The sequence below is a fragment of the Pleurodeles waltl genome, chromosome 10, assembly GCF_031143425.1.
Source record: "Pleurodeles waltl isolate 20211129_DDA chromosome 10, aPleWal1.hap1.20221129, whole genome shotgun sequence".
Classification (NCBI taxonomy): Eukaryota; Metazoa; Chordata; class Amphibia; order Caudata; family Salamandridae; genus Pleurodeles; species Pleurodeles waltl.
Genome location: NC_090449.1, coordinates 301,726,881 through 301,749,329, shown reverse-complemented (window position 1 = coordinate 301,749,329; position 22,449 = coordinate 301,726,881). Strand labels below are relative to the sequence as shown.

The window sequence follows — 22,449 nt, the reverse complement described above, 5'->3', positions numbered from 1 at the left end:
AAGAGGAGGTTGGAATAATTCACGGCCACTGCTTTAAGGGCAGTGCGAGCAAGCATAATGCCTAAAAAGGGCAGGTTGTTTGGAGCCCAGTCAAAGAGGAGTGTGGAGCCGTTTCAAGGGTGGGGGAGACCATAAGGCTAAGGATCTGCACCTTCTGAGTATTTGTTTTGAAACTGGCCACCTCTCCAAACTCCCAAAGTTCTTCAGGCAGGAAGAGAAGAGAACCCAAGGGGTCAGTGATGGAGAGGATTATGTCATCCACATACAAGCTAACCAGGTGCTGTGCACCTCCAAACGGGACACCCGAATAACTGGATTATCCCTCAATCGTTGTGCCAGGGGCTCCATGTAGAGTGCAAACAGAAGAAGCGACAGGGGGCAACCCTGTTGCATATCTCTGATTCGGAAAGGGCAAGGAAGAGCGCACCATTGACCCTGACAGACACTCTAGGGGATCATAGATGTTCCCAATCCAGCTGCAGAACCGGGTTCCGAAGTTAAATTGCCAAAGCGTGGCAAAGAGATAAGGCCAGTGTACGTGGTCAAACACCTTCTCTGCGTCAATAGATAGTAGAAGCGATTCTTGCCATGACCTTTTCACTTTACCTATTAAATTTAAGATGCACTTTGTATTATCACTCGCTTTTCGGGTTGGTATGAACCCTGCCTGATCAGGGACAATCAAAACAAACATCAAAGGGTTGAGGCGCGCTGCTAGGACACCGGCAAAGAGCTTCACATCAATATTCAGTAATGAAATCGGTCTGTATGAACCACAGATGTGTGGATCTTTGCCTGTGTTCGGGATCACAGAAATAGTGGCCTCCTGCATGGTATTGGTGATCACACCTGTTTCCACAAAGGAACTGAAGAGCTGGGTAAGGAGCGGCGCCAAGTCCTGGCAGAGGGCTTTGTGAAACCGGGCAGTGAAGCTGTCTAGGCTGGGGGCTTTCATGGTTTTCAGGCGGTTTATGGCAGAGATGGCTTCCTCAGTGTGGATTGGGTCATCGAGGGGCGGAGCCTCTGCATCCGGTAGCGGTATCTAAATATGCTGAGGGATCTGCTCCAGAGGGTTAGCTGAGGAAAATAGGGAGTTGCAGAAGCCTTGAAATGAGTTTGCAGTGTCCGTTGCTCTGTTATAATGGTAGGCCCTGTCCAAAATGGTGGAACTGCCCTGGTTTGAGTTTTGCTGCGAGGCTGTGTACCAACATCCGACCACTGCGGTTACCCCGAGGTAGAATTTATGGTTAAGGCGCAGTATTGCGTATTCAGCCCAATCTTGGTCAAGGCGTTTGAGGTGGAGTTGTGCCTTTTCCAATTCCCTCCATATTTTCTGGGCTCCCACACGCTTGCAGGTGGCTTCTAATGCCGCTACTTCTAACTCTAAAGCCACCTGTTTCTCCTTCCTGTGCTTATTGTCTGCTGCTGCCATCGCTATCTGTTCCCCCCCGAATCACTAATTTAAGTGCTTCTCAGACCAACGGGCAGTGACTTGCTGTTTGTGCCATTGATCTGTAACTATGTTGTTATCAGTGTTTGAAGGGCAGTGACATTAGACTGGGTATATAGCAAGTTGTCCCTTAGTTGCCATGGAGAGTTCACCGTTCGAGTTTTTGGGAGATGGAGTGATAGGTGTAGTGATGCATGGTCCGAAAGAGAACATGGCGCAACAGAAATGTCAATGATCAGGCTCAGGAGAGGGGAGGATGTGAAGAAATAGTCAATTCGTGCATACGTTATGTGGGCGTCTGAGTAGTAAGTGTAATCCTGTGTTGTGGGGTGAAGAACCTGCCACACGTCTTGTAGGCCGCAATCGGCAAGCCACCAGTGACCTGCTGTACATAGAGCTCCTGTCTGGCCAGACCTGTGTCCAGATCTATCTAAGGTCGCATACATAACCAGGCTAAAGTAGCCCCCTGTCAGTATGGCCATGTCTGGTGTCTGCAGGATTGGGACCTGCTGTTGGTTGGGGTCATAGACATTTACCAAGGTCTACACCTGTTTATCAACTCTGATGTGGACAGTTAGAATGCAGGTCCCGATCTCCCTTAGAGTCTCCAGAACCTCTCCATAAAAGCCCTGTAAAAAGAGTATGGCCACACCCCCCTCTTGGAGGCGCCCAAAGACCAAAGCTGCCTGGGGAACCAGTGCGTATGCATTCTGTGGTAATCTTTTGAGCGAAGGTGTTTTTTTTTTTGTAGAAGACACACATCTGCTGCTGACTTTTCTAAGGGGGGAAAGGACAGGTAGTAGCTTGACGGGCTGTTAAGGCCCCAAACATTGACGCTAAGGATCATCAGATCCATGAGTCAATGAGCGAGAATGTGGAAGCACCTGAGGGCCCCTCCCCCGGTACACAGCCCTATGAAGGCCCCATGTGGTCGCCTCGTTATTGGATGGATAGAGAAGTAACAGCACAGGAATAGGCTGGGAAATAAAACCCCGGAGTTACTTGACCAACAAAACACCATTAACCGTCAAGCAAACCAAACAAAATGGCTACATCGAAAAAGAGTACAGGTCCCTGTGAGCCAGGTAGGCCAGTTTCACCAGTCAGAGGTGGGCGTAAAGCCATCTGCTCAGAAAGGGCGAGTGAAACACAGTCAAAAACTACACACTTCCTGTCCCCACCAACATCTATCCTGCCTGCTTATAAGGAAAGGCAGCACAGGGGTCTTATTCAAGGTGCCGCCGCTGGGCCGGGATCACCAGCCAGGGTGGCTAGCACTGCCTCATGCTCAAGGGCTATGCTGGCCGGGTCTAGGCGGTGAGCCGCAGGGGTCTTTTGTGTCTTCTATTTCCGGTGACTTTTCAGATGGCCTTGGGGTTATGGTCCCAGTGAGACGTCCCCCAGTTCTGGTAATTCAGTGCCAAGGTTCATACAGGCCTCACGTAGGGATCGTATTTGGTGAAGGTTGCCGTTAAAGCGAAAAACAAACCTATGCCCCCATGAGTAGGAGATTCCAGTGTTCGGCAAGTGGGATATAACCTGTCTTGATGTCTAGCTTTTTCTGGAGTGGGATGGCAGCAAGGTCTCGATACAACTGGGGGGTATGATCTTGGAAGTGAAGAAGTTGGAGCTCCCAAGCCCTACGAAAATGCTTTCTTTGAGGCCAAAGTCGTGAACACACATCCGAATGTCAGGGGGAGGGCTCAGAGCTTGCTCAGTAAACCCACTTGATGGCATCTGTCTCGTTTAATGGTTGAGGGTGACAGCATCCCCCGGAATGGTGCCGAATAGGAACTTTACGTAGTCTTCAAGGTCGGACCCCTCCACTGCGTTAGGAAGCCCCGTATGCAAATATTGTTCCACCTTGTCCACAAGCTGGACTTGTTCTTGCAGGCGGAGGATTTCTTGTTGCATCCATTTGAGTTATTCATGTTTGTCATCATCCTTGCGTTCCAGTGATGCAACAGTCTCTTTCTCACTTCATCCAGGTCTCTGTGTACCTCTTCCAGGTCCGAGGAAAGGCTCCTTTTAATAACCTGCAGGTCCTCACACAAAGAAGACAGCAGGGCTTCCAGAAAGGCGCATGTCACTGGGCCCTCAGGTTCCTCCACATCCAGAGAGTGGGCATCATCTCTGCCCTTGTGAGCCCCAGCACGCTTTGTCAGCATTTCCCGCAAGGATCTGTCCTTCTTGGCCTTAGTGGCCATAGTTTTGGTACCAATCTGCACCACCTCAGTCTGCGCACGGCAGAAGGTGCAGGTTGACATCTGGGAAGGGGGAACACATTTGCCCCGTGGTCACAAGGCATGCAGTTTACTCAAGAGGCTATTGAATATGTCACCCAACACTCTCCAAACTGTATATGAAATGAGAGAACCACGGCACATCACAGGATCATAGTGCGAAACATTTAATATTTTGTGGTGTTTCAGGAAAGACAGATATCCTGATTTGATGGAATACACTCAAATTCTTGCTTGTAGATTGATTTCATAGTGGTAGGAAAACAGCCGACATGTGTTTCGTCATCATTGACTTTTTCAAGGCTGTGAAGAATGGAATGTAACAATCATAAAGCTAGTTGGTACTAACGAATTGAGTTTTCAGTGTGAAATGCGATTTAAATCAGATGTGTGCAAACATAAAAACGAAAAAGAAAAGGGAAAGAGAAGACCCCGTATCATTAATTGTGAAGATTAAAATGTAGAACATGGATATGGTGTCCCCTTGATAGGATAGTTGTTTTATGCGAAAAGGAAAATGAGCATTACTGGTGAGAATGTGGATACTTGATATATCACCACCGTGTAAAATCGTGGAAAAAGCAAGCAACCCAACTGCGACGGCAAAGTGTTCGGTGGTCTAAGGGTAAGAGCCCACCACCACGAATACATATAAGGATATGGCAGTGTGTGTCCAGGCAACAGACAGTAATGTATACAACTAGGACATACCTCCTTAAAATTGGAAGAAATAAGTCAATTGGAGGACTACCATGTTCCGAAAAGTTTGCAAGTTCAATCACTTAGGCAAAATGATGAAAAGAATCTCAAGACCGTGGTAAGTCTGGAATCTGATGGGGGAAGCATGGATCATAAGTAAAAAATGGTCAAGAAAAGAAAACAAAGGGACAAAATGTATAATTATGTAAATGATTGGAGAAAAAATAATGCTCCAAAAGCGAAGGTTAACGGTCCTAAGTCTTAACGGATGAGAGTTGTATAGTTAAGAGTTTCTAAAAAATTGAGTTAATTGATTTTGAAAGCGACATCAAAAGTTAAAGGAATCCATATTAAATAGAAAAGCGACAAAAGTGTTATGGCGGTAACAGGGAAACCGAAGAGATTGGCAGCCCCATCATAACTTGGTATATAATACAAGAGCATGTATTCACCGTAACTGTTGAGTACACGGACAAAATATGGAAGTGAAAAGTACTAGAAACTGGTAGGAATCTTATAGGAAAAAATAAAGGAGAAAGTTACCTGTTTAGATTGATATCTTAATGTTGCACGCGTTCAGTCGACTGACATGTACGTCAATTAATTTGTACATGAGTGCGACATTACTGCGTGCCAAAAATCTAGGAGAAGTAAGTAAAATAGCACCCTTACCTGCAGCCGGACTGTAAATTGTTTGAAACGAGTGCCGTGTTGTAACTAAGGCTAACGTCGGCACTGCGATTTTGAAACGAGACGGATAATAGAAATGGAAAGCGGACTGGGAAAAGATCAAAAGGTCCGCCATCTTAAAAGGGTGCAAGGACACACAATGCCAAAAGGAATAAGAGGAGAGAGAGAAAATATATATGATGTGAACAGAGTGAATAAAGAAACTGAAAAACTTGCTCGTATAAATGTAAATTAAAAACCTTATGTGCAGGCTCAGAAATTTATGCACTAGTAATTGTATAAGTGCTAATTATGTATGGTTTGTCGTTACAATAAAACATTTTAACATTTCGACATTGCATATAGGTTAAGAAAAATCGTTGGGCAAGAAAAAGAAACAAATGCCATTTGCAAATATTCTCATCAATAATATACGGTGTATAAATTTATAGAGAAACATACAGATAACATTGGAAAAAATTGGAAAAAATATGTCAACAAAGGGAATAGATAAGCTTTTCGCATAACTGATAACATAATATGTCGGTAAGAAACTGTGCCCTCTCTCAGTTCATGGCAGGAGCCCCACAGTTCCCAAGGTATCCAAGCAAGGCTTTCATAACTTGCAAGCACCAGTTGTTGCAGCCACGGAGGCATCCCGTGAAACCTAGGCCACAGGGAGTGAGATGGTGATGGTTCAGTTCGGACCCCTTCTTAAGCGCCTCCTGCCCCTTGAATCACAGTCAATAAAATTGTAGGCTTACTCCACACGGAGTATTGCGTGGTGCACAGGGCCCATGTAGGTTGGCAGTAAGTTCTGATACTTATGGCATCGATGGTACGGCGGGGGCGGGTGTACACCTCTGTGCAGATTACAGGCAGCCGAACCAGCAGGAGGGCTCCACCTTTATTTCTTCTCTTGATATTTGTTCTCTCAAATGTTTTGCTTCCCTTCTTTTTGAAAACGAGTCTTTCAGAATTTTTCACAAATAATTCAACGTTCTACGCATTCCATTTTCAGTTGCAAAATATTAAGAAGCACTTGGTCTAATATGGGTCCTTTAGTTAACAGCATACAACAGCCAGTACATGTTTCACGGTGCAGTTGCTTCTTCAGAGCTGTAAACGATCCAAATTCAGATTACATTTAAAAATCCTCACTTATTCAATCTAGAACCTTGATTCTGAGAACCCAGAACTGAATAATTATAAACATAACAATTTAACCGTATTAATGTGCCTCTTCTGAAGGTGTTTAAAAACCTTTGCTTTCCTTCAACTTAATACCTAAGGCAAAATATCCTCTGGGGTGTGAACATATAACATCCTTTGAGCCTTATTTTATACTCGAGGTTGTATGTGCACTCACTGCCCATCAAACCTTACAAATTCAAACTGTTTGAATCTAAAACAAAAATGTGGCACATTTCTGATAGATGTGATGCTTTGTTACCTAATTGGGCTCAGATCTGTTCACCTTTAGTGATATTGTGAGGATTTGGGTTTTTATATGGTATGGGTAGGAAGCCCTACCTCGCAAACACTGTCTTGGGTCCAATCAGGTATGTTTACTTAACCTTAAGCTCAACCTAGGGTAGCTGTGGCTGCGAGCATTATGTCTTAGCAAAGGAACAATTTGTAAAGCATTTAACAGCACCAAACAACAGAATAAGAAAGCCACACAACACAAGAGAAACAAGACACCAATTTATAGAAATATGTTCGATTTTTATACATTTTTAGGGACCTTAAGCATCAGCATTCTCCTGGGAGTTCTGGAGATGCACATTTTAGAGGTAATAAATAACTCTAATATCAACCACAAACAAGCAATGGCCAACAAGAAGTTTGGAATCTTTTGAAAAGTTTGCAAAAGTTAGTTTGACAACTCTGGCCTGAGTTGGGTGACCAAGTCCAGCAGTACAGCGGTCTAGTGGGCTAGAAAGGGTACATTGGACAGCTACCTGGCCACCAAAGTGGTATTAAGACAAGTGCCAAATATATATTATTAATATATATTTATATACACACACACACACACACACATATATATATATGTGTATATATATATAACCTATGTTATACTTATCTCTACTTTTTACCATGCATATGCCTTTACCAACTATGCCTTTACTACAAAATTGTTGTGGTAAAGACATGCGTGGTAAGTGCATGCGTGGTAATGACCATGCATTGTACTTACTGCGTTGTAAGTGCATGCGTTGTTCCATCATACATCCTTCTAGGAATGTTAATGTTGGCCAGTTGTGCAGGGAGGTCAAGCAAATCTCCATCCCCAGGTGCAGGTTAGATGAATCAGCTGTCCGTTAGTTCTGGTGACTCCTGCAGTTAGCCCCCGGGAGTCCAGTCCAGCCGCGGTCCGCAAGCTAGCTCCAAAGCGATGAAGGACAGCTATGGTCCTGCATATCTAGAACACATTCAGTAGGCACTCTTCCTTTCTGCCAGAATGCGCTTAGGACGAGAATAGGTGCATGCTGTTGTTTGGCATGGAGGCTGTAAAACAAAAGTTGCTTGTGTTCTGGGACCTCTTTGATACACACACCACGGCTATGAATTCCATTTTGTCCATGGGCCAGCATGGGTGGTTTAATTACTAGGATCTTAAGCCAGAGGCCCAGGAGAAGTAACTTACCTTACTTGTAATGAGAGTAAATTGTTAATCCTTAGATGAAAAAGATCCTCCAGCCATGCAAGATCGCAGCAGTGACAGGCAAGTGGCTGAGAGCCATCCAAGCAGTACCACTGAGACTACTTCTCTTCCAGCGGGGGAAGATCCATCATTCTTTCAAAGCTATGTGCCTGCTTGGAACCGCCTCTTCTTTGGGAAACCTGCAGTGAAGAGGAGGCACTTCAAAGGAAAGGACAAGCTGCTCCCCTGTCTTCAGCAGAAGCTAAAAGTCTCAATAACGTCCTTGGGCCCAGCCACCTGCTTTGGCACCATTTCAGGATGTCAGGTCCTTTTCAATGGGATCACTGGACCTCATAACCAAAGATGCAAAGGTTATTTCTGTGTTGAAAAATTGCTACCTTCTGCCACCTTCATCTGTGTCAACTCTTGCTCATTTGGCATTGGCAGTCAGCAGAGAGACACTCCTTCTAGTAGCATTTAAGCTGGACCTGCCCCCAAAAAGAAACAGGAATGCTGCCTCCTTTCCTTTTATGTAAGGAAAAATGAAATAGGGCTCCTCCCGATCTTACACCTCTAATCTAAACCAGTTTCCTCTTTACACAAGTTAAATATATTGACTTTGGCTTATGTACTGGCATTTGATCACAAAATGACTGGCTGCATTCAGTTAACATGTGGGACACTTACTTCTGTGCGCTTGTCCTGAAGAACATAGAAAGTATCTCTGTTGTGCAGTGAAAAGCCAACACTCATTATTAGCCCTTGACATTCAGTCTCTCTGTCAATGATGACCTTGCTTTGTAATTAAAAGGTCAATTTCTGTCCATTCTTGAACAGTTGTTTTATCTGAATAGTGTAAGCGAGGAAGTTTAGCTGTGTAGCTGTTCACTGAACTAAATATAACTAGCCTTGTTACCACCCAAATGGTTTCAGTTTGTTTTGGCCAGTTTTGGATTCCAGCGTGGTGAAAGCCTTTGCGTCACTGGAGAGAACTGGACACCAGTCATGCAGTGAACAATTTTTGGACTAACAATATGTAACTACTGTAATAACCTGGTGATTCCATAGGCCTATAGGGTAAAATAATCAAGCAGGGGAGTGCTCCAATATGCCAAAATCCTCATATGTTTTGGCTGCTTCAGCTGTTGAAACTCTGGGGCCAGCTGGGGAAAGATCCAACCACACCCATGAAACGATAGCCATCCCTTGTCCAACTTTCTGAATGGATGAACACATCACCCAACCTCCGGTTGAACTGCCATTTCCAACTGCACCATCATCTTCACACAGTCAGATACAAGGGTGGTGTTTTTTTAGGGGGAATTGGAGCTCACAAATACCCAATGCTCGAAGTCTCTCTCTTGATCCTAATCTCCAAAGGCGGTGCACTTAAAGGGGGGGGGGGGAAACACACCGCAACCCCCAAATTTGACCAATCAAAAACTGTCATAAACAAATCTATATTTAAGACACACATCTATAAGCAATTCCAAGACATTCACTCATATTGTGGATAGTCCTTATATAAAGTAATGTTCGTTCATCAGATGGCACTCAAACTTCAAATCCAAACTCCAATTGGCTCGATTCGATTTGGCCTGTCACGAATTGAAACTCCAGTCATGCAGTGCAGTTCAGCCAATTGTAATCGGTTTCAAATCAGCCTACACGTATTTTGTCCTGGGAAATATCCCACCGACTTCGTCAGGGCTGAAACTATCATTAAAACAACCTCCTCAGGAATATGATCAAACAAATTTATCACCCAGCTACCAATCATCGTGAGCATGAAAACCAAACACAATTCAGTTCCATTATCTAAAACATATAAATGCATGCATCCATGTGCACCATTTTAATCTGAAATCAGTTAATACATATAAAAACTCACTTATAAGTAAGGGATCCAAGGGGGTACCCACTTCTTACAGCTCTGCCAGCCAGACATGGGCCACTGGGAATGGGCTTTACAACAACCCGTATTGCTGCTAGTCTCCCACATTGTGGGAATTAATAATACCAGAGCAAAAAGCCAGAGTAGATGTCTCCACTTGACAGAGAGGGACATTTCCAAGGAATTTCTTGACGCCATCTGCAAGCCCCTGGGTCAACATTACCCCCCTACCTGTACATCATTACATCTTGATGCGCAGGAGGCCTTGCTCTGTCCTGGCGCCCTAGGTGACCGCCTGATGTTTTATTTGAATGGTAGTGTTCTTGGATGCCCATCATTAAACTCCTTTGATTCTGTGTGGTTCCACCAGAATGTCATGGATAGAACAGAGTGCTCTGTCATTTTGGTGGCTCTGGTTAAACATAGCCAAGTCTGGTTCTCTGACCTGCTCCATCTGCTTAGGAAGAACCACATCTGACAGACAGCTTTGCTACTGCCATATTTTGAAGAACAGTGTATCACAGCTTTATTTTCTCGTTCGGTTTGAGTGGATGAGTCCTGAGGAGATACCTTTTGCACATCTCGTTCTCTTCTGAGAGAGTTTTGAAAGTTCTGTTGGGTGCTAGTAAATGCTTGTTCAGGGCTGTGGTGAAGAACATAAACCCACTCACTTGCTAAGTGGATGATGTTGAGTCTTTCATGTGTCATCTGGGCGAAATGGGGCTGCATGTGGACAACTGCAAGAGTTATCTTGCAGCCATTGAACACCACCAGGGTTGGCATGAAGAGTATTTGTACATGATCATTTAGGCTGTCAAAAGGCAACAAGAATACCTACTACATCTGTTTCCTCCAGGTCAGATCTATTGAGACCCGAACCTGCCTCATCCTGGTTCATGCATTATGCTTTAAGCCATTGGGCTTTTGTGACTTAAATTGTCTATTGTGGAAGGCTTCGCTCTTCTAGCCATTAATGGCCAGGTGGAGAAGTGAGCTGAAGATGCTTTGATTCCTGTAACTTTTTACGAATTTTCAGAGGACTTCTTCACCTAAAGATGCTGCAGTATTTTCATCTTAAGGAGGACATCTTTCTTCCTGCTTTTCTTTCTCATCTACATGCTTGACACAGTTTGGCTGCACACGTCTATCTTGACAAAACCAGGACCCAACTTTTACTGGTCAACTGTGATTTTTGGAGGCAATGATGCTGGTTAGCTGCTAAGGACACCATGGCATGACGGAGTATGTCATGTATCTCCGGTTGTTACACTCTCCATGAATTGCAGCCTCCCTCCTGTGTCCAAGCACACACTCCATCCAGGCTAAGGCAGCATCAGTGGCATTCTCCAGACATGTTATACATATGCCGGCGGTCTAGTGTGGACAAGGTCACAGTCTGCCAGGAGTATGTTCTTGAGGCTTCCTCCTAGAGCATTGTTAAATCTGTCCAGGAAGGTCTTGCCAACCACATTGCCTAGGCTTATTCTACACAGAGGTACATTTGCCTGCTTCTTTTCTCATTCTCCTTTGCTGTGGAATCCACCAACAAGTTGTAAATGGCAAAACGCCTGAGCATAAGGGTTTGAAAAAGTTACCTTCACATTGACGCCATTAATGAATTGACATAAGGAATTTCACCATTAATTAATTGACACAATTAATTTCATCACTGTACTTTTGTAAATTATCGAGGCATGTCCCCTCTGCCTTCAGCCAAAACACATGCCACTCGCTCCTTTGTTCAAGAAAGGAAGTTGTGAGAGCTGCATAAACACAGGGGATCGGGTATGAAGGGCATATGCTTGTACCAAACCGGCAAGCAAACCTCTGAATTAACAATGTTAAAAGCAGTTTTTCGGTCCTGTGAATGTGAATGAAAGACCAGGTTGGATGTTCCCCTCCCTGATACCTCCGCTCTTCTGAAGTTATGCATAACTGGGTGTATCAGTTATTTCGGGTGGTGGGATTACTGCGGCGCTAAAAAGTGCATTCTGGTAATCATTTTACAAATGAGGAATAACCCACAGAATCAAAAGTACCAAAACCAATTGAGCTGGTTATTTCTCATTTCCACCTGTTTTTCACCCAGAGGCTGAAACTGTTTTCTGTAACTGCAGGTTCCTGGTGAAAAATAAAAGCTCCACAGAGTTACCCCTTACAATGTAAATCTGATGCCACTGATAACTCTAGCTGTCAATCCGGTTGGATTTAAAAGAGAGTTCATAATGAGGCTGTAAGTGACAGAGTACCCACACGCTGATATTGGGAAAGAACCCACAAACCTGGGTAACTAAACCCCACAGTGATTGTCTTATCCTTCATGTAAGTGATTGATATTGGATTGTGAAAAAGAAGCCAGCATCTTAATTCCTTACTCCTTGTTGATAGGACATGGACAACCTATCCTCTCCACCCAGTTCTCTTACTTCACCCACGACGCCCTCCAGCATGGCTGTCTCTATCTCCAGCACCAGTGGCTTCATCTCCAGTCCAAGCCAGAAGTCCTTGCAAAGCATTCTGGGTAAGTGCATCACACCCTACTCTTGAAACACAGCTGAAGCCTCCATTTTGTTTGTAATAACATTTAAATGTCTTCTAAACCAATCAAAGACACCTTGAAGCCTACGTATATTTGTTATGTTATTTTCACAAGGAAGTTTAGTTACATCTGCGGCATAATGAGTGCAGAAAGAGTCTGAACATTATGTGTGTCTGTTGCATATGGGGCAGGGTACACATTGTGGGAGTGATGTGCAGAAAAGGCTGGGAATGTATGTAGTCAGATTGCTAGGTGTGTGATATACCAAGGAGTGCAGTTTGTTTATACTCTGTTTATGAGGAATACAATACCCTCTGCTATATGTGAAAAGGTATTGCAGCTGACAGTGAAGTTAAAGATACTTGGCCATTTACCTCATTCCTCTCTATGGCCAGGGAACTCCTTGGACACTTGCAATATCCTTATTATGTAAGACGGGGGATTTTATTCCATATGTATTATTTCCTGAGTTGATGTAGGGTGGAGGCTAGTTTATATTTTTCATGCTATGTTTCTTCTTATTGGCTGCTTTATTTGTACACATTAATGTATGTCAGGTGTGTTGTGTGCAGAGTAGGATTATATGGAAGGAGTGTGCAACTTCAGGGCTCAGTGTGTCAGGTGGTTCAGAAATAGCGTGGTCAAGGCATTTACATAAGGCGTGTTACAAGCACGTGAGACCAGGTCTGTTTGTAAAATGCGTTCGATAAAGAGGCGTTTATTAGTTATGATGTGCGGTATATACATGGCATGGAGCCTGTATTATTATTTTTTTTTAAATATATTTTATTAACATTTTGTTGCTTTACATTTGTTTGTTTGTTCGAGATAACATCTTGCATACTTTATACATGATCACTTAACAATTCACATTTGAAGTATACATTTCCTTTGGTTCGTTGCTTATTACCTTGGAGTTGTTTATCATGTTTTATGTGTATATTTGTCACTGACTTTAATAAACTGCGCTCATTAACATGTTATGTTGTGATTCTTACTTTATTACACTCTAGTTTTGGATCTAGTAATTAACTAACAAACTTAAATCCGTTCTCAGCTATAGCTTGGGGGAGAAGGCAAAGGAGGAGTAAATCTGAAAAAAAGGGGGAGGAGAAAAGGAAGGAAAGAGAGATAAACGAGTGTGATAGAAAAACAAACCACAAGTGGTCAACTTTACGGCTTTGTGTGGGTGGGGTTTGTATTTGTTGGTGTTTAAGGCACGAGAGCATAGTAGCATTAGAGGGTGGGGGGCCATGCCAGGGCGCACCAGTGTACAGAGGGGACGGCAGAGCACACTTCATTCGCCATTTCTAATAGTGGTGTGTCAGCTAGCGGCTCAGTCGTTTTCGTATTGCTTCTCACAGCGTGGTCTATCTATAATTTTGGCCACCTTCAGGTACCTATTTGGGAACTTTCCCCACTTGGTCAATTTCTTAAGGTATGCTAGCCATTTCCTGTTACTGCTTCAGGGCTTGCTGATCTCCTGAGTAGACTATCCCAGCTCGTCACTGAGTCCTCCCACCCCGGGGCAATGGGGACTTGGCGGATGCCCTTGGCTTCCTCTGCTTTCAGGACCTGTAGTTCAGCCCTAGACCATCTTGTAACGTCTCCTTTCCAGTCAGTCAGCGAAGGGTGGCCTGTTGCCTTCCAGCCCCTTGAGATTAGTCTCTTGAAGAGGGCCAGGGATAGGTCCAGGAAACGTCTCCCTACCGTTCTGCCTAGCGCAGTCGGTTTAAGACCCAGTAAGCACAGCTCAGGGGTGAGTTGCAATTCTATCCCCAGTAGTTCGGATAAAATAGGCAGTATCTCCCTCCAACCAGATTGAAGTACTGGGCATCCCCACACCATGTGGTCAAAGTCCGCATTTCCCCCCAGCATCTTGGGCATGTCCTGGGGACTCCTCCGTATATATGGAACAGTCGGTGGGGTGTGAGGTACGTCCTATGTAAATAATTGTATTGAATGTATCTCAAGCGCGTGTTACGCGAAATCACCCGGGGGTAAGCCAGTGTTTTGTTCCATTTTGAGTCAGACAAATCCCGCCCGATCGTGTTCCCCCATCGTTCTCTCAAGGACTGTAAAGGATCTAGTGTTGCCTCAACCTGGGCTCGGTATATTTTGGCGAACAAGTGGGGTTCCTCCCCTGATGTCAGCAGTAGGTGCAGGACCCTGTGGGCAGCGGGTTCTGCATTTATTGTGACCCAGTGGGCTTTCAGAGTGTGCATTAATTTCCTGAAAAGCAGGAATTGACCCCGGGGAACACCGCCTCCCGATAGGTCAGCAAATCCCTTCAGTACACCCCCCTCGAAGAGCCCACCCACTGTCTCAATCCCAGCTGCAGTCCAAGGACCAAGCCCCAGGTTTCCCTATCTCTTCCCCACAGACTCCAGAGCCAGCAACGACAGCGGCAAAGCTGGGGAGTATGGCGGGCCCACTCCCACCCTCTTCGTGCACCTTTTCCAGCAAGCCATCGCAACACTTATCATTATTATTTCCAGGGAGGGCTATTTTCCTGCCTGTCATGCATGCCTCAATCCATGCCCTATCCGTTATCCCTTGGGGAGAACACAGTTCCAGGCGTCCTCTGCCAGCCAGCCAGCCGGCCACCCACTGCAGCTGGGATGCCAAGTAGTATGCCTCAAAGTCAGGGGCCCCCAGTCCACCCATGTGGGTCGGCCTACAGATGGTCTTGAGTGCAGTGCGTCTGAGTCCATCATCCCATATTAGCTCTCTGAGCAACACATTCAAGTGCCGGAACCATGCCGGGGGGATCCGCAGCGGTAAATTGGCGAAAAAGTTAAGTCGGGGAAGCATAATCATCTTGGACAGTGCCACTCTGGCCATTACCGATAATTTCAATGAGCGCCAAAACCCCACCGAAGCTCGCAGGGATCGGAGCGCTTTGCCCAGGTTACCATCCCTGAGGTCTCCCAATTTGTGGAATACTTGGATACCCAGGTACTTAAAGGTCCGTGGGGCCCAGTTCAGGTCTATCGGACATTCTGCTGGGCAGGTGCAACCAGGTGTCAAGGGAAACACACATGTTTTGCCACGGTTAAGGCGCAGCCCCGATACTACCCCGAAGTCCTCTAAAACCTCTAGGGCCCAGGGTAGCCCGCTCGCTCCGTCCCTAAGGTAGATCAGTATGTCATCTGTATACAGAGAGACAATGTGCTCGGTCGGCCCCCATTCAATTCCCCTACCCACTCCCTCTCCACGTAATTGGGCCGCAAGAGGCTCAATCGCCAGGGCAAACAACAACGGGGATAGGGGACATCCCTGTCTGGTTCCGCGGAACACCGAGTATGCACTAGAGATTGTTCTACCCGTCTTCACTCTCGCTAGTGGGGATGAGTATAAGTCCACCCATCTAGCCCAATTCTCCCCCAGGCCCATTTTTAACATTGTCGCCCGTAGATAGTCCCACCTAATCGTGTCAAAAGCCTTCTTGAAATCCACCGCCAACAGGATCCCAGCTGGCGGTTTCAATTCGTCTGGCATGTGTAAGATGGAGAAAATACGTCTGAGGTTCAGGGATGAAGCAATTCTGGTCATCGTGTATCAGTGTGGACATGTGGGGGAGAAGTCTGCCAGCCATGATCCTGCTGAGGATCTTGAAGTCGCTGTTTAGCATCGATAATGGGCGGAAGTCAGCCACCGATGCTTCCCTATTGGTTGTTTTGGGGAGTGGCACTACTAGCGCTTCACGCAGCGTGCACGGTAGTTCTCCACACTGTGCCGCTTCCGCGTACATCTCCGCCAATCTGGGGACTAATAAGGACTTATATTTTTTATAGAAATCCATAGGGAGACTGTCCGTGCCAGGGGTCTTCCCAGGGGCCAGCTGAGCCACCGCATCGCTTATCTCTTCCGTAGTCACCGGCCTCCCTAGGCTGTCCCTGCCCTCTAGGCTCAGCACAGGCAGGGGGATCCGCATCAAAAAATTGTCAAGTGTTCCCGTCTCCAGATTGTTAGGCCTCCTATACAGGTGCATGTAATAATTTCTAAATGCGTCATTAATGGGGCCTGGACTGAGTCTACGAATCCCCTTTCTGTCTAGTACGCTTGTGATGGGTTCGCTGTCTCCATTCGGATCTACCAGCCATGCCAGAAGTTTACCTGACCTCCCCTCTTCTGACTGTAGGGATGCCAGGTATTTTTGCGTGCTATGACATCTGAGCCGTTCTTCTACTTGGGAGTGTTCCCTGCGCGCACGTTCATACTCTTCATCTGTTTGTACTACCAGGCCCTGTCTCAGTTCCCCCTCGTGTATGACCTTCTCTAGGGCAGTTAGCTCCCTCTCTAGTGTGTGCCTCACCCCAGCCGACTGCCCAAGATAGAAACCCCTCGTCACCACCTTGAGTGCCTCCCATTCCATGGCTCTGGAAGTAGTGGATCCCTTGTTGGTTTCAATGTATTCTATCAGGTGGCAGCGTAGCGCCTCTCTGTATGCCTGGTCCTCTAGTGCCGCGGGGGCCAGTCTCCATGACGGTATGGGGGGTCTGTCCTGCGCTACCCTCAACGTTAACAATAGTGGATTGTGATCTGATATTGTACGGGCAAGGTATTCGGAGTGGGTCACACTTCGGGCCAGTCCCGCAGTGCAGACCATCCTATCAATTCTGGTGTGCACCTGGTGAAGGCCCGAGTAAAACGAGTAATCTCTGACGGTCGGGTGTTGCATCCGCCAGACATCTACCAGCCCCCAAGTACCCAGCCACTCAACTAGTCTTTGTGCTATCTTGGTTGATGTTGCCCCTTGGAGTGGTGGGGTGGACCTGTCTATGTTTATATCTAGTACTGTTTACGGCTGCGAATCCCCCCCCCCCCCCCCCCCCCCCCCCGGCATGGTTCCCCTCCTATTAATACTTCCCCTGTGTGTTGGCGAGTAAGGTGTCTAGACAGGCTCGTCATGAATGAAACTTGGTCCTGGTTGGGGGCATAAATGCAACTCAAAACCAGCGGGGACCCATGTAACATCCCCCCCAGTATGACAAACCTTCCCTCTTTATCTATGTTGGAGGAATCAATCGTCAGGGGGACTCCCGCTCTAATCCAAATCAGAACGCCTCTTGCATAAGCTGAATATTCTGTAGCAAACACCTGCCCCCTCCACCTCCGTCTTAGTTTCTCACCCTCTCCTGGTGCTAGGTGGGTCTCCTGTAACATAGCCACCTGCACCCCCCTTCTCTTTAGGAAGGAAAGAATTCTATGCCTCTTGGCCGGAGTGCTCATCCCCCTGACATTCCAGGTTATGATATTGTAGACTGCCATCTTATTCTTATAGCCTGATAAGGGTGGGCCTGGCGCGCCCGGAGTTCTGGTTGGTCCCCCCGCATTCTTGTGCCTTTACTGTGGTCGGACCACTCCACCCATGTTGCCGATTTAACTCGTAACTGCAAACCCCAACTCCCCAACCCCAGGGCGCCTCCGGAACTGTAGGTTGCCCATAAAATTGTGCAACAGTGCAACTTGATCAAACACATAACTGCAATACTCGCCAGCCAAGTCGGACAGGCGAGAGTCAAGTCAGGGGGGGGTGGCCAGGCCCGGAGGGGCCAAATGTTCATTCAGTATATCCTGTCGCTGGGCGCCACCGCAGGGCAGAGCTAACCGAGTTCGTCAGCTGTTTGTGGGGTCACCCTCGGAGTGCGGGACAAGCCCTCAGAGTCTCCAACAGAGGATACCATTGTGTCATCGGACTCTTCTTCAGAACCCTCCCGGGGGGATGCTTTACCACCTACTCGGGCTGCCGCCTCCAAGGCCGCCCTCCTCCTGTCTGTGTTGGTGCCAGTCGTGGGTGATCTCTGGATCTCTTTCCCCTCGGGGCCCGGTGGGTCTTCTTCGTTCCAGGGCTCTCGTGCGCAGGTCGCGCCGTTTGGGATCCATGCCTCTCGAGCCATTCCCATGCCTCCTCCGGGGTTTGGAAGAACGTAGTCTTCCCCTCCACAAACACTCTTAGTCTTGCTGGGTAAAGCAGCGAGTACTGTATCCCTTCATCTCACAGGGCTCTTTTGACCGCAAGGAATGAGGCACGTTTATTCTGGGCATCTGGAGTGAAGTCTGGGAACAGTGTCACTTCCCCATTGGCTACTTTGAAGGCGCCCGTTTCCCTGGCTTTCTGCAGGAGGATGTCCCTGTCTCTGTAGTGCAGGAGTTTAGCGATTACAGCACGGGGAAGCCTACCAGGAGCAAGGGGTCTCGACGGCACTCGATGCGCTCGCTCCAGTGTGTAGAAGGAGGGCAGGCTACCCGGTGCAACCACTGCACTCAGCCATTTCTCCAGGAATTCCACCATGTTCGTCCCTTTGGTCCCCTCAGGAAGGCCCACCACGCGCACATTATTCCTCCTGTTTCTTCCCTCCGCATCCTCGGGCCGTTGTTCAAGCCTTGCCACTCTGCTGGCCAGAGAGGTTACCTCTGCCGCTACGTCTTTCTGCCTCAGTACGACATCAGCCAGTATTGTTTCCGTTTCTTTAACTCTGTCAGCCAGTTTATGATGGTCCGCTCTCAGGAGGCCCACCTCTATCGCCACCTGATTGATGTTGCGCTGCAGTGTTGCCTTTGTGTCTTCAATAGCTCCCAGTATCTTGTCTAGGGTGTCTTGTTGCACTTTGGCTTATGACTGGCTCTGCGAGGCCGTCTCTTTGTTCCCCAGGTGGTGCCAGAGGGTCCATGGCTCTGTTCTTATGTCTGCCCTTGAGGGAATCAGTCAGGCAAGGGGGTATACCCCAAAGGGCCCGATATGTGGCCTGAGCGTCTTTCTGTTTTCTGCTTCTAATTTGTTCACTCGCTTCTGACTCAGCTGCTTTAACCACTGAACCCGGGTAGTCCAGGCCGAGCTCCAGGCGACCCACTGTCCGTCCCCAGCGTCTAGGCCCGAAGGGGAGGCTACTGCGTTAGCCAACCGTGAGTGGTTGCCACCTGCCTCCTTTTTGGTTCATCCGCGCACTCCTTCGTTAAGCCCCACTCCACCAACCGGGATAAGGCACGCGCCGCAACCCCAGCTTGGTTGTCTCCCATGCGGGGCACTCACCCACTCCTGAGTGTTTCTACTGTGTCCCAGGCAGTTCTCCAGGCCCCGCCCATAATCCTCAATCAGGAGTCGATGGTGCTCCTTGGCCTCAGGCAGCTCCACAGGCCCATCGTGCCAGGCGATAAGTCATAATCTCCTCTCTGGCCGTGCCCCCCGAGGGGGAATCCCTGGGGGCCAACACCCCTCTCAGCGATTCTCCAGGCGGCCCCCACGTCAGACCCTCCGTCCACCACACCGTCCCAGCGCTTTGGCGCTCCGCCGGGTTTCCGTTCGGGTCAGCCCCAGAGGAATCGGAGCTGTATTCACTCTGCTGGTCCCCAGAAGGAAGGAGTCCGCTGGGGCATGGACTCCAAGGGCCCTCAGCCCCCGCCAGTTGTTCCGGGCCCCCCGATTCAATAGAGAGGCCCTGGCGCGGCCGCCGCCGTTATTGGGCTGCCCACTTTGCTCCCGCTGCGGCCCGCGTCAATACTAGAGGCTGCGGCTCCAAGGAGGGGGAGGGGCCGCAGGCCTCCACTCTCGTCGGTCGGCCCGATCCGGACCGCTGCTTACACAGGTACTGCGGCTGGAGCCCAGCCGCATCGCCCGACTGTCCGCAGCTCGGCGCCCGCCCCCTGAGGGAGGGCGGCTCGGGCTAGCGCGATCGCTAGGAGTCTTTCGGCCGGACCCTCCGGAGCTGAAGAATCAAGCGTGCGCCATGTTCGGAACCATGGCCACGCCCCCCGCATGGAGCCTGTATTGTACATTTTACCTTATGCACGGAGGAGAAATAAATATAAATTTGTATGTCAATGGTGGGAAAGTCCGCTTTCTGACCAAGTATCATGAGTCATGTAGCAGTAAATCCTGTTTAGAACACCTCAAGCCAAGGAGATGAACCACTGTATAAAACAAGTAATTTTTTCAGCTGAAAATGGGTATTCAGTCCATGGTGCCTATATGCTATAGTGGGAGTGTATGTATATTAGGATGACACTGCATTGAAGGTGGTAATATCTCTGTGCCCTGCTTTTCCTGCTCAAATTTACATTTTGCATTTTTAACAAAATCTGATAGTTTTTTCTTGTGCGTGTTCAGCGAAATTTGCATTCTCCTGCTTAATTTCACCTTTCACCCATGAATGTCTTTTTCAAGGCCTCAGTTCCAAGTTCCGTCATGCACAAGGGGTCCTCATGCATCGGGACACCCACATCACAAACCTAAAGGGGCAGAATCTGACCACCCCTGGAGAGTGTGATGGGTTCTGCGTGAACCGGGAACGAGTGGCAGTCCCACTGCTGATGTCTGGTGGACAGATATCTGTCGTGGAGGTAAGCACTCTGACACACTTCAGTGTCACACTGTGAGGTCAACTCTAAGCTCCTTGTGTACTGTTCAACCACTGTTCATCATTTGAGCTGTGGGCGCATTTGCTCTGCTATTTCATCAAGGTGATGGTTGTTGGGTCTAAATCGGGCATTTTTCTGACAAGGTTACAGCTCGTGGTACAGTCAGCACAGCAATTGATCAGTCTGGCTCATATTTTGTGTCTCACAAGATCAGAGCTGGGATGTTATCAAAGATTGGCAGGAATTGCACCAGTATTTGAGGGTTTTGTGGGACACGAGTGGTACAAAGGACCTGCTCATGATAGCCCACTTCTAATGGTAAGCTGAAAGTCTTCAATGCACTAAAGATTTATATGAATAGGTTCTACGTAATTTATTTCTAATGAAATGGGATTTATTCATCGATGTTAATAATTAGGTGATCCGGTATTGATCACTTGCTTCTAAAGCATGCTTAAGACATTGCCCATGGCTAGAAGGTAGTAAGAAGCCACTGAGTTCCCCACGTCTGATTAAATACTTGGATCATGTACTGTTATGAGCCCTTCTCCTCTGCATTTGGTTTCTTCTCTCTGTCATGATCCTTTCAACAGTTGATAAGAGGTGTAATTATTTATATGTTGGAAATCCATCATCATGAAGCCAGCCAGTGTTACATGTCCATCACTTGTCCTTGTTCATCCCTTCAGCTCACCAGGCCGGGTCGTCTTCCAGATACTGCCCTTCCAACTATTGAGAATGGTTCAGCAGTGGCTGATTTCTGCTGGGACCCCTTCTGCACTCAGCGCCTTGCAGTCGGTATGTATGGAGGTTTTGGCTGCCTGTGCGTGGGAGTGTGGACGATGGGATGAATGAGCAAATGGGGGCAAATGCAAGCAAGTGAGTAACAAAATTTGAATGGGTGAGCAAACAGATGACAAGTGAGCGGTGACCAAAAGAGGAGTGGTCTGGGAGGGAAAGCTTTGGGTGGGCAGAGAGTGAAGGAGAATTAGATGAGAATGAACGCTGACCATTGCAAGGTAGTGAGCAAATAGGGGAGGGCAGTGGGAGCAGCCGAGGAGATAGTGGAAGTGAGTGTGTGAGTAGAAACCTTAAGCAGTCTGATTTGATGGGTGTGTGAATGAAGTACTTGAAATCCATAGAACTCATAACTTTTTTTATCATATACAAATTCTGATCTGGTCCAGAATAGTAAGACAGTTCTATGTGCTGAAAGTTAAGTTTCCTCCCAGACGGGTTGATGCTTTAAAAAGCAGCTCATCAATAACATGTAATTCCTAAAGATTTGTGGTTTAAATAATGATATAGACTTTCATTCCAGTGTACCCACTCACTGATTGGACACACAGCCTGGACAAAAGTTTGTCAATAAATCTGGTCATTTTGATTTGTTTGTGTTTAGAAATTTTAAATGTCTACTTATGATAAAAAGGGTAGTAGTGTAGTCTTCCTAGGTTAGTGGTACAGTGAAGTGTGGTTGCCGAGGGCAGTGAAGTGGCATACTACATTTTGCTGTGCGTGAAACCTGCTGACTGGCATGCGAGCATTCCTCAACTCAGAAAGTACCCTTAAAATTGGGGTCTGTTTGAACCATGAAGCTGATTACTCAGTAACTTTGTTTTTGTGCAGCTGGAGAAGATGCTAAAGTTCGGATCTGGTGTCTGCCTAAAGGTGGACTTCAGAAGACCCTGTCACAGCCAGAGACCATCCTGAGAGGTAAGAGGACATGATAGTGTTCCATCCTGCTTAAACAAAGAGTTTGATCTGTGGAACAAACCTCTGTTCATCAGTTCCTTCTCTCCCTGTTGTGTCAAACTGGAGGTGCTTATACCCATATTAAAATGTTTGGAGATGAAACAAACTGGGGTGGTCCTTGAGAGAACCAACAGCTGCCTTGCCCATGCCTGTGAAAGAAAACCATACCGGGACAAATACGAACTCAGA

General features: G+C 47.2%; 1 protein-coding gene and 1 long non-coding RNA gene across 4 annotated transcripts in view; one reads left to right on the top strand and one right to left on the bottom strand.

Annotated features, from left to right (window-relative positions):
• The window catches only part of LOC138261491 (uncharacterized), a 45,081-nt gene extending 39,944 nt beyond the window's left edge, over positions 1 to 5,137 (bottom strand). The window contains exon 1 of one of the 2 annotated variants that reach the window (XR_011199101.1): positions 5,065 to 5,137. This is a non-coding gene — a long non-coding RNA (uncharacterized lncRNA). The remainder of the gene's footprint in view (positions 1 to 5,064) is intronic. The other variant, XR_011199102.1, reaches the window with a different exon arrangement.
• The window catches only part of LOC138261488 (coronin-7-like), a 1,075,977-nt gene that overhangs the window by 769,782 nt on the left and 283,746 nt on the right, over positions 1 to 22,449 (top strand). For both annotated transcript variants that reach the window (XM_069210466.1, XM_069210465.1), the window contains exons 15-18: positions 11,994 to 12,126; positions 20,312 to 20,487; positions 21,195 to 21,303; positions 22,135 to 22,221. In XM_069210466.1, the coding sequence (XP_069066567.1) occupies positions 11,994 to 12,126; positions 20,312 to 20,487; positions 21,195 to 21,303; positions 22,135 to 22,221 (505 nt within the window). The remainder of the gene's footprint in view (positions 1 to 11,993; positions 12,127 to 20,311; positions 20,488 to 21,194; positions 21,304 to 22,134; positions 22,222 to 22,449) is intronic.